Raw genomic sequence first — 17,309 nt, 5'->3', positions numbered from 1 at the left:
TAAAAAGTGATCAAACCAATTTCTATGATTTATTCACTTATAAATTGCACAGACAAATTTTAAAATGTAGCAGTTTGTGGTATCAATTTCAACTTTTTATTTAGTTTATTTAGTTTTTATTCGTTTTCTCATTCGTCTTAAAAATAATTTATTTTGCATTAAAAAATCTAAATATGCGTAAATCTTAAAAAAGACTGTTATTTTGATTAACATGTCAATAGGTGTGTTGATAAATAAAACATTATTTTCGGTGATATTTCGTGCAGTTAAAGTATAATTCTCGTTTTATTAAATCCTCTATCCTTGTGTCTGTGTATTTGTTTCTGTGATAATATTCAAGGCTGAAAATGTCACGACCTTTAGAAATATCTTTGTACATGTTGAGTGTTACCTAAGAGCTAAAGAATCATTTCAAATGTTTAAAAAAAAAACTAAGCAAATATAAATTTTACGTCCAAAATACCGTAGCCGGTTCAATTAAAAAAAAAAATCAAAATATAGGTACATCAATTGGTATTGTTAATTTCAATGTCAGCAGATCGCTGGTACCAAATATTTGATGACCAATTGAGAAAAATGTAAGTAGATGATGTGGATTTTGTTTTCTTTTTTTTTTTGTGTTTATTCATTATCATCCCATCATTATTCTTACAGCTTGCTCTAATTAATCGCATTGTTTGAGGAAATTTTTGTTAAAATAACGAGCGTTCAAATAAAAACGTGATCGAAGTTGGCTGTGACACATTGGACGTAGGGAGTAGCTTATAGCGACCAACTTAACCTTATTTCTCAACGAGCTGTATAGCAGCTGTCAGTTTCAATAACGTTAATGACTATATAACTTTATTTTAAAGAATAATCGTGATAACAATAAGAAACAATTAAAGGAGCTGCGGAAAGTGTCCCCCTCCTTGTTATAACAATAAATTAAAGCAGCTGCTGAAAGTGTCCCCCTCCTTGTTCCAAGCACTTTTCACACCTGTTCCTCAAAGAATTAAAGACATTTTCTAAGATGCTCGGGGTATTGTTAATTTCACGAATCTTGTCTATAAGTCGAGCCTGCAGATGGTTTAAATCAGGAATAGGCAGTTCAAAAATAGTGTTTTTAAGGTAAGGCCACAAAAAGAATTCACACGGCGTAATATCATATGACCTCGGTGGAAATTCATGTTCAGCATTGAGACTTATTAGTCGATTTTGGAAAACTTCCCTCAACATATTCATCGTCTCGCCTGCCGTATGTGCCCTTGCGCCATATTGTTGAAAGTAAAAGTTTGTAATTTCGTTTTCTTCCAGCTGGTTAACAAAAGGAGCGATAATTTCTTCTCTATACCTTTGCGCAGTAAGAGTACCATTAAAAAAAATAGGTCCATAAATCCTCCTTCGATTGAGAGCACACCAAACTCCAATTTTTTGAGCGTGTAGAGGGCCCTCGACAAAAAAGTTATCTGGTTTTTCAGAAGACCACATTCTCATATTCTGTGAGTTTACGTAACCACTTAAATGAAACCAGGCTTCATCAGAAAAAAAGGTGATATTATGAAGTTCACCGTAGTTGTTTAAAAACCATTCACAAAATACAGCCCGTCGCGGAAAATCAACTTCATGAAGTTCTTGCTGACAAGTTAAACGATAGGAGAACAAACGCAAATCTTTTTTTAACACTGTGTGGCAGGTACCGACTGATACTCCCACCATTTGTGATAAAACACGTACATAAGTTCTTGGCGCATTTTCCATTATTTGTTGGACATTTTCTTTTAATTCTTCAGTCCGCTTTTTAGGTCGGCCGCTTCCTTCTTTTCTTGTTACACTGCCCGTTTCACGAAAAACATTAACACAACGCTGAACTGCACCTTGAAAAATTTTGTACTCAACAACGCCGGGAAATTGATTTGGAAATTCTATGAAACATTCCTCAATAGAATACTTCCATATTCCATCAATCTTGCGTCCATTTCTAAAGTAGGACTCTAGGATAAACACTTTGTTCTTGAGAAAACACCATTTTAAATGCTTTTTAAAACGAAAATATTCAAATTGATAGCGGCGATATAGCGCTTTGACAGATGACGTTTAAGTTCATTTGCTATACGCTACGCCCTACGTCCAAATTTTCAGAACCAACTACCACGTTTTTATTTGAACGCTGTTACATATTTTAGTTATTATAATATCGCGTACTATATGTCCATATCTGGATATATTTTATTAGTGCCTCTGGAGTTACACCAAAAAAAAATCAAATCAATAAAAAAAATTAATTTAAAAATTTTATTTTTGAAAAAACAATTGCATGGTATGACATTTTTGGACAGCCACATATACAACTATAATCGGATTCTATTAATATTACGGAAGAATTATTTTCAGAAACGTTATGTAATAAAATATTCCAAGTATTAAAATATTTTGGTAAAAAATTTGGGCAAATTCAAAAATTGAAGTTTTCTCCACAGGAATCACCGGCCGATTAAACGGGGCTGGTGCGGAAGCCTTCTGGGGTCAGAGCGCGCCACACACTAGCGCCCAGCAGATGCACCACCACAGCAAGATGCCTGTCGGTCCAGGAAATGGTGCTGGGTGGGAAGAACCTTCCCCGCCTTCCCAAAGACGTAACATGCCTAATTACGATGACGGCACTTCACTGTGGGGTAACCCGCAACAAGGTAAGAGCTTCAGAATTTTTTTTTCACTGGCAGGCACCTCTGATTCAGTTAAATCGGCACTGAGACAATGGCTTTTTAACAGTAGTTTCTTTTCTGTTTTTTTGACAAAAGGAAATTATTTTCTCTTGCAAGGTACTACAAAAAATAGTAGGTCATGCTGTTAACCACAGATTCTTTGTATGAAAATAATTTTGTCGAATGGATGGGATTACTGCTTCTCGTTCACAATTCTTTTAAAATTGAGATTTTTGTGAGGAAATTCAAAAGATATTTCTTTTAGGAGATCAACATTTATTTGATATTGCTAAACATTAATAAAAACGATAAATTTTTGTCAATTATAAATGTGGTTTTATAAAAGTTTTTTTTGTTTTATTTTTCAACAAATTTATGCGTACAATCAGAAAATAACTACTATATTATGCACAATATGACTATCTGATGCAAGGAAGAATAATCCTGCATGAGAGTGTAAAATTATACGTGAACAGAAAAAATATTTTCGATTATATAGCACACGTATGATATACATGGAAACCGTTCTTTCTATATATACAGGGTGATTCAGAACTTATCCAAAAAAAATTGTTGGATGCAGAGGGGACTTACAAATACAATTTTGTAAAGAAAAAATTAAAAAGTGCAGTTCGAAAATTATTTAAAAATACACTTCTGCACGACACTGGAAACTGGTCTACTGTAAAACCTGACCTCGCAAAATGCGACTGGTATGGCGGCAGTGTGATAAAAACTTGAAAGAATTTCGCAAGGAAAGAAATAAATACAATTTTATAGCACTTATTTTATTTCGGCAAACTCGACTGCTTTTGCCGCTATTGTTATTATTAATTAATAAAATTAATTTGTGGTTTTAAATACTAAATTAATTTGACATACCTGATGTTACATATGTTCAAAATTTTACTCAGTTTCTACAAACTAACATAAATGTTGTCTTACTTCACCATATCACAAATGTTTCTCCATAATACAAAATGTTATCTTGCTTCACCATAAATTAAAACGATATCCATCAACTCCGAGTTGCTGTACGTGCAAGCCATTTTTGACACTAATTACTAAACATCTATTGTAAACACTAACCCAATGACGATTGTAAAATCGGATATCAGTATTTGGAGATGCTGAGGCAACGTGGCTCTCCACGCGTATTGCGAATGACGCTAGAGACTACAGTTGTCCAGCTATGTAATGGTTAAATGTACTATAACTTCAATTATTTTTTTCTCGAAAACAGGATTTTACAGAAATTTTTTTTAAGATATGTACTCCATTTCTCATGCCGCATCTATTCCCAAATTTTTTTGTGGATGGAGGAAGAGTTGTAGTAGCCATTAAGTTTTTCCCAAATTTTTCCTTTTCAAACATATCGGGTTTAATTTTTGTTTAGTGTGATTTATCAGATATTGCAACATTGATAAGAACTTACTTTAAAAATGAGAAATAAAATAAAATTGTGTTTGGAAATAGTGATTTTGACAAGTTTTGATTAATATCCTCAGAATCTCTTAATTGATTTAATCTAATTTTAGGATTTTGGATTACGTAATTTAAAATCACGACTAGAAAGGTCAGCAAACTCCGCTGACGCGGAGTTGACCTTTCTCTTGGGCCGCGCTGCGCGCATCGTGGGCACCGCTGTGCAGTGCTTTCCTCGCTGATTGGTAAATGTAACATTTTTTGGAACACCCTGTATATAAAAGTCATCAACATCACAACTTCATAATTATCTCTGGACTGTTCGAAGTTCAACGCAATTTGAAAAGTTATATTTTCTTATGGAAAGATATAAAAATAAAGGGAAAATACGGCAATAAGTAAAAAAAAATCATAGGGATCCTGTGCGAGATTCGAACTGTCGACCTCCGGGTTGCAACGCGACATTTTTACCTGTGCCATCATTACCTCTAGATAGAGTTTGTCCGTATTAGTATTTGAATTCCTGTTCATAGCCAAAGTAAACAAACATTTTCATAATGTTTAAAATTTCATTTTTCTGCCATAAAATTGTCTGCGAAGGACTCGGAACGGGATAAAACATAAAAATAATCGCCCATCGCCGTACGTCAGAATCGGAAAATTCAATTTTGACAATTTTGTAGTTTTTACCTAAATATGACTCCGCGGAAATTGCGTTTTGGGCGAAATAATCTGGGCCTTACGAAAATATTGTGGTTCCGCGAGAGAGACGCAAGGTGCAGAACCTTTTTAAAAAGCAAATTTCGGCGTTAAAAAGTAAAAAATATCTTGAAAACGTCCCGTGAAGACGAAGAAAGGATGAAACTCGCGCATAGAAGCCGAGTAAACCCTCGATGGGTCCTTGGAAAAAAGCATGTAGCATTTGAAATTGACCTTCAAAACGTCTGTCAGTGGGCGTTCCCGTCGGGTTCTGTCTCCCACAGCGAAAATTTGCGTTTTTTGCCGCGGGGCCCCCGGAAAAGAGAAATTTCATTCGGCAGACATTAATAAATCGCCTTCAAAATATGTCAAATGGATAAAGAAAGCTGCATGGCTTGCGAAGAAAGCCTTAATGTATGCAAAATGCCCCTTTTTCGAGATCTGTGCGGGAGGGAATATCACCTGCAGCAATTAATATTTTAAAATCACGATTGAAAGTTGGCTGCGTTCCAAAAACAAGACAAGTATAAAACATCAATATAAATAATTAAATGTTTAACATGTCTGCCCCCTCTGTGAATGCACACTTCTTTTTTTTAACGAGAGAAAATTGGATATCGTGAAAAGTGTTCAGTTTTAGTCTTTTAGTTCATTTCCAAATTCTCATATTAAAACCATGTATTTTGTATTAGGAATACTTGTGGAAAAAAAAAAGAATTTCATCCAAGGAAAAAATTAGAAAGTTAACTATAATTAGTGTGTATACAAATCTTAAGAAGTTGCAATGTCTTGTAAACCAACCAAATTCAGTTTTATAAGAATAAAAGAAAAAATAGGAACTATAAAATACTAGATTTACAGAAAAATACTGAAATAGTTATTAATGTGCACAAAAAATATCGTAGCATAGAAGTCTGCAAAATTTCATCTGTCTTGAAAAAACAATTTTTTTTTTAACTAACTAGAAAATATCTTTAAATGGAGGTATTTAAATGATAGATGTCTTCGTGAAATTCCATTATTTTCGCTCAAAAAATTTGTGGTTAACGATTTATCTTACTTTTTTGTAACGCTTTGTATAACATTGTACAGGTATACCGTAAATACAAGATAATTTGACAAACTATCTTGACAGATTGACTGAAAATTATTTCTGAAGGGCATACAAAAATTGATCTCATCGTAATATTCATTTTATTCAGTCGCACATTTCATTTTCATTCTACCATTGTACCATTGATGTAACATGCTGGTCTTGTCAAGGTATATTTGGCAGATTACAGATGATATTATGTGAATTTTTTCCAAATGTGTGTAGTGAAAAATTATTTCTTTCAATAAAATGCTTAACGATAGTGTTTTGGGACAGATACGTTATGTATTTGTCTATTTGCAATTTTACTCTTTTTTTTTTCTTTTCTTTTTGATTTTCGACAGACTTATATACATTTGGCACAAATTTATTATAATATGCACTAGGCTCTCATTGGAAAGATCTACCAACAGGGGCAAGCATGGGACGCGGTAATGCTGCCGTGCCTCCCGGAATGGCCCAAGCTCGCATGAAACCCGACGGATCAGTCTGGGGACACGGACGTAACGGTTCCTGGGACGAAGTGGGGCCCGGTACCGGCTGGGAAGAGACGGGACCTTGGACAAAACAAAAGATGCCAGGGCCGCTGTGGGACACCGATCTTGATTGGGGCCACAAACAGCCCAACAAGCCGCAGCTGACTAAGGAGATTGTCTGGAATTCTAAGCAATTTAGAATGCTCGTCGATATGGGATACAAGGTAAGGGATGACGATTCCAAATTAAAAGAAACTTAGATTTGTTCGATATTCATATTGGAACATGCAATTTGAACGTTTCAGAAGGAGGAAGTGGAAAACGCACTCCGCATGCGTGAGATGAACATGGAAGAGGCCCTAGACGTTCTCAGCCCCATGCGGAACAACCGCGACGGTTGGGCTAGTCGTCATGACGATCATTACGATCACCCACCTTTCGCCGGACAGAGGTTCCCACCAGGTCCGGCGGCTCAAATTCCGGGCTTCCCGCCGGGCGGTAACGCCCCGAATCTTCTCGGTAACATGAGCAACGCCGGAAACAATTCTCTGATCAACAACATATCCCCCAACGTGGTACAGAAGATGCTTACTCAAACGGGGGGATCTCAAGGTTTCGGTGGGTCTTCTGCTACGACCGGCAGGAGTCTCCAGCCCCCATCTCAGCCTTCCACGCAGCAGCTTAGGATGTTGGTGCAACAAATCCAGATGGCAGTGCAGGCCGGATATCTCAATCACCAGGTGGGCGCAACAGATTTCAGCTGTACTTTTAAATTCCACCTTTTTCATTTAAAAATTGTTACTAATATTTCGGTTCTTAGATTCTCAATCAACCGTTGGCACCGCAAACTTTGGTGCTTCTGAATCAGCTCCTACAACAGATCAAAACTCTGCAGCAGCTAATCAATCAACAGACGATTGCCTCCGCTCACGCGATAAACGGCAAACCTAACAATGCCTTCATGCAGTGTTCCGTACTCATCACAAAGACTAAGCAGCAAATACAAAATCTACAGGTAAAAACCTTCATTTCAACGAACTCCTTCTGACGTTTTCATCTCAACCGTCCCTTTTTGTCCACAGAATCAAATCGCTGCTCAACAAGCAGTATACGTAAAACAGCAGCACCAAAGCAATATGGGTGGCGCCTACGATACGTTCAAATCAAACGCGATGCACGACTCGATAAATGCCTTGCAGACTAATTTTGCAGATATCGGTATTAACAAGGATCCACAAGTGGTAAGTTTACGAATTTGAGACGTGATCATGCCGACGTAATGGTTTCCCCCTTTCTTTTTTTTTTTGAGAATCAGCAACAATCAAGACTTAACCAATGGATAAATAAAGACAAAGAAGAAGGGGGCGAATTCTGTAGGGCCCCCGGGTCTTCATCCAAGCCCATGGCTACTTCTCCAAATATGAATCCTCTCGGTCTCAATCCGACAGATGGGTAAGTGTAATAGACAATATTTAGAAAAAAATTTCGATACTGGTTCCGAGTTCTTCGTTTTTTTGCTGAGAATATGGTTCAGTGAACAAGCTAAAAATAAAAAAAAATCAAAAATTTTTTTTTGCAAAAAATATTTCTTATTAATGAAGAAATGTTATTTCTTTTAAAGTTTTGTTCTTATTGCAAGTGTTGCTCATTGTGTTATTGGCTTCGTTTATTTTTTTAAATCAATCCTTTAGTTCGTTTTTTGTTTCTTTTTACAAATTTTCCTTTCTTGTGTCATTGGATTTATGCTCGATAAAGTCTTCTGGATTTTTTAATTTATTAATCAGAATATTCTTAATATTTCGTCCACTGAATAAATAGAACAAAAATCTGTTCATAATAAAAAAACGTATATTTAAAATTTTTTATACTCTTGGTTTACTTTTTTTTATATATAAAAACTCTTTTCTTAGTTTGCTGGTAGGAATATTTCAATTAAGGGGGGAAATGGTCAAAAAATTCCATTATTTTTTTTTTTCTTAAAGCAAATTTATCGTAGAATTCGCATGTAAAATTTTAAAATTAAATTCAAAGTCCTTGTATTTATTTTTGTCCTTTTTCGAAAATAGAGCGTAGTACATATTTCGGCGTTATCGACTCGAGGAACGATTTGTCTATTGTGCCTTGTTTTGAAATACCCAGGGACAGATTTATTTATAAGCGTCAGTATATGCCTACAGAGGGAGCGCGCATCGACGCTGAAATTCATGTGTGTTAGTATAGCGTTATCGCTCGACGTAAACAGGTGATTTCAGTAGTTGAAACTTTAAATGTGATTTTCCCAAAACAGCATTTTTAAAGCTTGTGTTGATGATATCTTAAAAGCAGTTTGACCGATTCAGCTGAAACTTCTTTATGACATCAGTTAAACTAAAAAAAAAACTGATAAGTTTCCAAAATGGGAACTTTCCAGGAAGGGAAGAATCCTGCTTCAGGGCGCATTGCCATATTTTGAATTTTCCTCCAAATTATAACTACATGACCACCTTAGCAATCGTTGTTTTGAAGTTATCTGTTAAAGGCATTTTCCATTTTTGTATTTTTTTGTGTATCAATGCATCATTAGTGTATTTAAAAAAAATATCTCCCTGGGAATTTCCCATCTCTAGAATTTTGTATTGCAAAACTCGATAATTACTGCAAAAATTTTGGAAAATTGTAAATTTTTTCGAAAAACTGCAAAACAAAATTTTTCTTACTTTTTTTAATTTAGCAACTAATTGTAACTGTTTTTTACATAATTTTTGTTTGCGGGCTTTTACAGTTCAAAATAACGACGTCCAAGATCAACACAACGGATTCCTATAGATCCGTTTTGTAATAACGTATATCCATTATCCACCATTTTGTTTGAAAATAAAAAAATAATTTATATGCCTCAATGCCCTCTTAACAAGACTACAAAATTTCATGATTTCTTGAAAAATACTTTTTTTCAACGTCTAATCGTTATCTCCCATCTTAAACCTAAAAAAAAATTCTTAATGAGTTTTATTACAAATTTTCCTCTTATTGTATTCTTGGACTTGTCTGGAAGAACGACCTTCTATGTTTTTTGCTTTGTTTTGTTTCTTTTTTTTGTTTTGTTTCTTTTTTTTGTTTTAACAAAAATTAATTTAGTTTTGTCGAACAAATGTTTCTTTTTTTTTTTTGTTCTCAGTGTGTTTTCCATAAGAATAGTTCTCTATACCTTTAGCTCTGTTTTATTAGTGAAAATATTAGTAATATTGAATTCAGTAAACAGGAGAACTTTACTTTTTGTTTTGTATTACTGATATTGTTCCTAATATTTGATTCATTGAACAAAACGATATTCTGTACTCATTAAAAAATTTTGAATGTACAGTATAGACTCTTTAATCCGAACTCACTTTATTCCGAATATCCACTAATCCGGCCCGACAACCCGACGAATGCCCATTTCGATGGTCTGAACAAAACTCTTTAATTCGAACAAAATTTGGTTTAACTTATATAGTTCGAATATAAAGTCAGACTCCATAATAAAAAGTAACCGCTTAAAACGTAATTCCCCGGCAGTCTCGGGGAAACCCTTTTATGTGAGTCAGAACCATTCTCGATTAGACCTTTTTAGTTGAAGTATTATTGCCGTGGCGATATTTATACGACATGTTTTACGATAATGTTTGGTTTTATTGTTATTTTTTACCTTCGCAGTAATACATAAAATCTAATTCATATTATATGTATGTACATAAACATATTTACATATGTACATACTTACTACCCAGTAATCCGAAAATATTGATAATTCGAACTTATCTCTTTAAGATCGTGTTTTAATTTGTTCAGATTAAAGAGTTTATACTGTATTTTGTTTACGGCGTTTCTCTTTATTTTGTTTTTATTTTCGTCCTATAGGAATTACCCTCTATTTCTTGTTTTATTTTAGTGAGAACACTGGTAATTTGTCCAGAGAACAAACGTGGGAGCCCAATTTTGTTCTTCACCTAATTTTTTTCCTTTGCACTTTTGTTTCTATATATAAATTAGAATAACTAAAAGGTAACCGATACATAAAAAATTCTATGATTATTACAATGGATCCAATTTATGAGAAAACGTTGATTATCTCTGATAGTGGGAATGAGAATTTTCGATAAAAAGAATAAGTTTCTTTTGCTGACATTCGTACTATTTTGTTTTCATGAGGTTGGTTAACAATTGTTTCAGACCATGGTCCAGCAGAAGGACTGGAGACACCGGCTGGCCAGATTCTGGCGGAGGCGACTCCTCCAACGACGTGAAAGACGCACAGTGGTCGACCACCGCTCAACCATCCTTGACTGATCTAGTACCTGAATTTGAACCTGGAAAACCCTGGAAGGTAGGATTAGTTTATTGCTATCACGGTTTGGCTGTATTCTCTTGCTTATCTTTCAGGGTAATCAGATAAAATCGATCGAAGATGACCCCAGTATTACACCCGGTTCGGTGGTGCGTTCACCTCTGTCTATTGCCACAATCAAAGATAACGAATTGTTCAGCATGAATCCCAGCAAGAGCCCCCCGGCGACCGACGGCATTCAACCGTTGAGCCTCAGCTCATCGACTTGGAGCTTCAACCCACCTTCTTCTACTACTTCGAGCACCTTCACAACGTAAGTTTTTTTAATAGAATGAAATTTATTTTTTTCTTCCTTTCTTGACAATATCGGTTAGATATATGTCGTTATGTGGAAATCAAGGTTAAAACTCGATGATTATTACCATGGATCCAATTTATGAGAAATAGTGATTATCACAGATAATCTCGATGAGAGTTTTAAGATTTTCTTGTTTTCTAAGGAATAAATTTTGCTGTGAATATAATGGTGCAAATGAACTACTGTCGATTCGGTTGAGTGGGTTATGATTATGTACTACACTTTTCCAAATGTATTAAAAAGAAAAAGATATACTAACAGAAATAGAGTGATTGTGTTTTCAAAAACAGGAGATTTAGGAAAACTTTAAATATAAAGTTTATTTACTGTAAGCGTCTAAAAATTGGTAATTTTACCAAAAATCTATACATAAAATTGTTCAAATTTGCCATCATCAGTTTGGTGCGAGCATAGTCTTGCTTAGCGTAATCATGGGTCACTACACGCTACAAAAATAAAATTTGTCAATGAACAACCTTGGAGCATTTTTTATTCGATGTTTTGAGTTTTTTAAATGATTCCACAGCAAAAATTATAAAATCATAAGTTTGCCTAGTACCTATTTCAATAAGCTAATTGTTAGTTACATTAGGTCACTACCAGGGTAAACTTTTATATATTTCTGTTTTAAGGATTTTTGTTGTTTGAGTTTATGAAATCGTTTGTATGTATAGCATTTGCTAAATAAATGTGTATCTATCTATCTATCTATCTATCTATCTATCTATCTATCTATCTATCTATCTATCTATCTATCTACCTATTGTTGAGTTAAATTTGAGCCAATTTGGGTGGTACAAACCTTCCCGCATGTTCTCATTTTTGCTTCTTTAAAACCCCCTTTTCATGATACTTTTGAACTAATATTTCCAGTGATAAACGAGATGCTGCATCTGCATTCCGTTGACACTCCCTGTAATTAAAAATCGTGGCTACAAATCCACTGTTGCATATACACTTGCCAGGGGTATATTTTATAAAATTTTGATTAATATCGGGTCATTAAAATCATTTTTTTTTTGTAATACACGTTCAAAACGAAGGATGCATAAATGTGAATTATTTATATATATTATTTTGACTTAATATATATTTTTTTTGTAGTCCTGGCAAATTGCCCACCAGCAAGGGTGGTCTAGTAGATTTAAACCCCACTACTGCCGTTACTTCAGAACTGTGGGGAGCCCCGAAATCTTCTCGTGGCCCACCGCCAGGCCTTTCGGCCAAAGGAGGCTCCCTCGTCAACGGATGGTCCGGCAATTTGGGCAATTCCGTTCCGTGGGGTGCTGGCCAGAGGAGCTCGGGCAGCTGGGGCGGATCCTCTCCCTGGTTACTGCTAAGGAATCTGACAGCTCAGGTAGGTCTAATGAATCTCGTTCCTCATGATGGTAAGCAAATAAACCTTATCATTATATATAGAGTGTTAAATACGTCAACAAATTTACAGGGTGATTCTTCGAGGGATATTATTCTAGAAAGGTTATAATAAACATGAGGCTGCAAATTGATAGTTTTTGAGATACAGGGTGATGAAATTTTAAAAAAAATCCTAAAATATCTCTGAAAAGGTTTTATTTGCAGAATGACATGTATTAACACACTTATAATAAATCCCGAGTCTAATTCGGGGATGTATAGCAAAAACCCCATGAATTATTTTATTCCCAGATGTGACTCGCACGTGTGCAAAACGGAACATCTTGCAATCCCGAGTCGCATGCGGGCAGAAGCATGAAGGGGTTAAAGTCACTCAAAAGATCACCTTTTAAAGTACGTCGACATACCTAACACCCTAATCCAATGCCATTTTCAGATTGATGGGTCTACTTTACGCACATTGTGCATGCAACATGGTCCATTACAAAGTTTCCATCTCTACCTTCATCAGGGTTTCGCTCTTGCCAAATACTCAACCCTTGAGGAAGCTACCAAAGTGAGTCTTTTTGTCTTTTTTTATATTGCGTGTAAGTTTTTAGAAATGAATGTGTTCATTCATTTATTCCACGGCTATTGAATTTGTAACAAACGGTGAGGTTTTTCGTATAAAATCGCGAAAGATCTCGACAAGAATCGGAGAATTAGAGCAACTTTCTGTAGAAAAAAGCATTTATTATCGAACTTGAAATATTAAACTGTATATTAGTGCTTTAAGGGAGATAGCCACTGTGATGGCCGAAAAAGTGAGCGATTTTTGTGAATTTTTTTTTTGACCAGGAAAATTAAGGAATATAGGGGTCGAATTTTTTTTATTTTATTAAGTGTATATTCAACTTGGTTCATGTAAATCTTTATTAAAAGGTATTAAATTGTTACAAAGTTATGAGCCTTACCGTAAACCCTTAAAAAAATCCCCCTGCACAGTCGCATCGATTTTCCAAAAACTGGTTATCTGAAAAAAAGGAATCAAATTGCATTAGAAAAAAATTACCAAAAATAATGAATTTACATTTAAATAAATGTACCAAAAAAAAAGTAAAAACGTAAAAAAAAAGAAAATTGCTAAGAAATTTATATTTTCTTGGTACCACAATATTGCAATAAAAATCTAGGTTCACAGTGAAATTCTTTGCATTCTTTTTGTCATCTTTAAGTTTGCACAGCTTTATAAAAATTGTAAAAATAAAAATAGTCTCGGTTATATATTCTTTATAAAAGTGAAAAATCTGAAAACAAAATTTATTTAACATTACAGAAAACTGTTAAAAGTGAAAAATATCCGATTTATCTTAAAAAAAATCTAGATGTGTGGTTTTCACTAATCAATTTTTCTCGAAAATTGAACCCAGGACGTCTTACTTTTGTTTATATCCTCCAGAAATATAAGAAACCTTTCAAAAGGATCAAAATTGATTCTGTTTGCACATGAATTTTATAAAATGATTTTTATATAGCAAATTCAATGGTATGAAAAGGGCCAATTGCATTATTCAATCTTTCATTTATGAAAAATTAACAAAAGTGACTGCAACCCAACATTGTACGACTGGTGCTGGTAACGAAAAATCCCTAAGGCCGCTTGTAAATGACGGTTTCTTAGCTGTTTGTAAGCCCGATGAATACACCATAGATCATACGGTCGATCGGGGAATATTGATTGTTATAGAAGTATGTTAACACACCGTGTGACCGCACGGTGACTGGCTGGTCACCGTGTACGCATCGGTTTCCCTCGATGGGGCCTGGTCTACGCAGGGTAGGGAAATGGTCGGTGGGCTGTAGTAGCTTATGAGAGCATGTTGACTGCACCGGGTTTGCGACTGGTATTAAACAGCATAGGTGTAGAGAGAACATTGAAAACCTGAGAATATATTGTCTTTGTGTACAAGGATGCACGTTTTTTCCCTAACCCGATGAATTCACCTGCCCGATGAAAAGTCGTGGCCTAAATCTTGGCATCACCAATATTAATGATTCGTTTACAATGAACAATGACAAACCGTTACGTCTACGCTCAAGATAATGCTATTGCTGATTGGTTGAATAGAAGTTTGCGAAAAATTACACCAATCATAGCTGGTGAAACAGAATGTTGTGTTTTAATGTAACCTTGATCTTATTATTTTAATCATTTTTAATTTTACCAAAATTCAGTTGCCAACACAAACGAAATAAAATTACTGTTCCAAACAAAATGATTGGTTGTAATCATTTATGTAGGATCTGTAAAAAAAGCAACATATTGTTTTTTATTACGAATGAATTTTATATGGACGAAAAATTTGAATTCTATTCCTAAATATTTATTTGTGGTGGCGGAGGACATTGACCGAACATTTTAATTTCAGGCTCAAACTGCCTTGAATAACTGTGTTTTGGGTAACACTACTATCTTAGCTGAGAACCCGACCGACTGGGACGCTAGCACCCTCCTACAGCAAGTCGCTAGTCAACAGAGCGGCTCGTCCGGAGCATGGAGAGGCTCCAGCAAACAGCCCGCAGGGGCCGACACCTGGAGCACAGGTTGGCCCAATAACGCGACAACAGCTAGTCTGTGGGCCACGCCCGCCTTAGACACGGCTGACCCGGCGAGGGGCACTCCATCCAGCCTAAATTCTTTTCTTCCCAACGACTTGCTAGGCGGTGAGTCCATGTAAATTGATATATACCAAAACATTAATTTCAAGTGTTGATAACTTTACAATCTGATCAAAAGTTTTTATTATACGTTTTTAATGTTTTTATGAATGCTATTAAACAAATAAGGATAATTGTCTATAAAAAATTGATTGATGATATTTATTGTATTATTTAACTTTTTTTTTTATTGTTACATATTTGTAAATGTATTTCTATTTTAATTTTTATGGTGATTTAATAGTTGTTGTTTTAAGAATATGTTTTGTTTATTTCTAGTTATTATCATTAACGTAAATGGAGTTCTGCAAATGTACACGATTATATTAGTTTGAAATTTTGAGATCGATAATTTTTTTTTTTTTTTTTCAATTGTTTGAAGTTGCCATTTAATTTGTGTGTATATTTGTGGGTCCGTCTCCTAAAACTGAAAAAAAAACATATTGTAGTATTAACGATGAAACTTAATCAGAAACTGTTGTGTCAACACTTAGTAATTCCGATTCGATACGATGACTGTGAGGCGTTTATAGTTTTCCATTGGTACCACGCTCAAGTTATTAACGCACTTAATGTGACATCTAAAACGTAACCCAACTAGTCCCTATCAGCAAGATTTAAAATATATGATATATATAAATTATATATATATGTATATGCGACCGACCAAACTCATTATTAGTTCGCGTATTTAATTTAAGTATGTATAAATTCGTTCTCTCATATTAGATATTTTCCTATATATTAACAATAAGTATATTAACGTTGTTTTAATGATTTAACGTACCTAAGTTGTTTGTATGTGTTTGTTTCCCAGTGTGGTATGTCCGTTCATTACACATATCCGAGTGTTCAATTCCTCCGTTGGATCGGTTCGATTCTTTGACGCAAAACGTTTTTCTTGTGGATATGTGTCGTGAAGGCGGAACTTGTTAACCCCACATAACCTGTGATCTCTGATTCCTTATATATCATATAAAATTACACATACAAAAAAAAAAAAGAATTAATCGTTTATGTAATGTTGTTATGAATAAAAAGCGGTTTCGAAAAATAATTTGGAAGTCCGCTGGAATAACACCACACAATCAGTTTTAGACTGCACGCTGTATGAGTATTTCTTAAATAAATTTAGTAATAACCACAATATAATAATAGCGGATAATATATATCGTTCTAATTATTAAAGTTTATCATATTACTGTTTTCTGTGTACTGTATGTTAGCCATAGATCTTTTGGATATGTTATTATTAGTCCATAAACTGTGATTACTGTTCTAACGGGCATAGGCCCGGTCGGAACGTACAATCACGTCGTGTTATCGTGGTGTTCATAAGATATCGATTCTTCTATAGCTAACAGTGTATGAGTGAGAAAACGAATGGATTTCAAATAACTGGCATCTTTTTAATGTGTAAACGGGCATCGCAATACACCAGCAAATGGAGATATCTAGATTAAGTTGTAATATTTATTATGTTGACGTGTTAGCTTTACAGAATCAGCGGTGGGTTCTTAAACACACAGGGTGAACAAAAAACTGATTTACAGACAGGCACTTACTAGCGAACAGCGGAGAACTTTGCTCGAGAGACAGCCGTCGCCATCAAAATTAATTTTTCAGTCGGTGCTTTTCGTTAAAGTATTTTTCTAGTCGTTTTTTTAATCTAATTTATACATACTATTTCCATTTGCGGCTTTTTATTCTTAACAGAACTAGTTGAAAAAGAAGACTGAAAAAACTAGAGAGATCTTAACAATTTTATTATTAATGACGATGCATTTATTATAATTTTTTGTTTTTTGTTTTAATTAAAAATTGATGCCTGTTCTTCATATTAAATTTGAAATGCCTCTTCCTAAGGTGCCAAATTTCATAATTGAAATGTACCGCATGAAATTGTGTAGTCAATTTTGTACACATAGCTTCTAAATTACATATAAGTATTGAAAATACCGTAGGAAATTGAACGTTTCTCTTACGTACGTGTTTTAGTTAGAAATTTGGTAGCTTCTGGGATATTTTGCGGGTTTGACGTGTTGATTAACAGTTTTTAAGTACACAACTGTGCTGTGACTCTTAAGTGGCTTTTTAATTTTTAAAAATAAAATTGAAAAAAAAAAAATAAACAAAAAAACGTTTTGTTCGAAAAAGCTCTTGTTCTAAAAGCTTGATGGCTTTTAAAGTGGTC

At 34.6% G+C, this 17,309-nt stretch overlaps 1 protein-coding gene across 10 annotated transcripts in view; it reads left to right on the top strand.

Annotated features, from left to right (window-relative positions):
- The window catches only part of LOC108909263 (protein Gawky), a 58,780-nt gene extending 43,513 nt beyond the window's left edge, over positions 1 to 15,267 (top strand). For 5 of the 10 annotated variants that reach the window (XM_018713538.1, XM_018713544.2, XM_018713545.2 and 2 more), the window contains 11 exons: positions 2,460 to 2,669; positions 6,288 to 6,601; positions 6,683 to 7,117; positions 7,198 to 7,392; positions 7,460 to 7,618; positions 7,687 to 7,829; positions 10,563 to 10,722; positions 10,779 to 10,996; positions 12,146 to 12,398; positions 12,855 to 12,974; positions 14,827 to 15,267. In XM_018713538.1, coding sequence (XP_018569054.1) covers positions 2,460 to 2,669; positions 6,288 to 6,601; positions 6,683 to 7,117; positions 7,198 to 7,392; positions 7,460 to 7,618; positions 7,687 to 7,829; positions 10,563 to 10,722; positions 10,779 to 10,996; positions 12,146 to 12,398; positions 12,855 to 12,974; positions 14,827 to 15,135 — 2,516 coding nt within the window. In that variant the 3' untranslated portion in view covers positions 15,136 to 15,267. The remainder of the gene's footprint in view (positions 1 to 2,459; positions 2,670 to 6,287; positions 6,602 to 6,682; positions 7,118 to 7,197; positions 7,393 to 7,459; positions 7,619 to 7,686; positions 7,830 to 10,562; positions 10,723 to 10,778; positions 10,997 to 12,145; positions 12,399 to 12,854; positions 12,975 to 14,826) is intronic. The other 5 variants (XM_018713541.2, XM_023456526.1, XM_018713540.2 and 2 more) reach the window with 5 other exon arrangements.
- Positions 15,268 to 17,309: the final 2,042 nt, after the last annotated feature.

Source organism: Anoplophora glabripennis, unplaced genomic scaffold (genome assembly GCF_000390285.2).
Source record: "Anoplophora glabripennis isolate ALB-LARVAE unplaced genomic scaffold, Agla_2.0 scaffold306, whole genome shotgun sequence".
Lineage (NCBI taxonomy): Eukaryota > Metazoa > Arthropoda > Insecta > Coleoptera > Cerambycidae > Anoplophora > Anoplophora glabripennis.
Note: the sequence above shows the minus strand (reverse complement) of the source record. Positions and strands in the feature narration are given on the sequence as shown.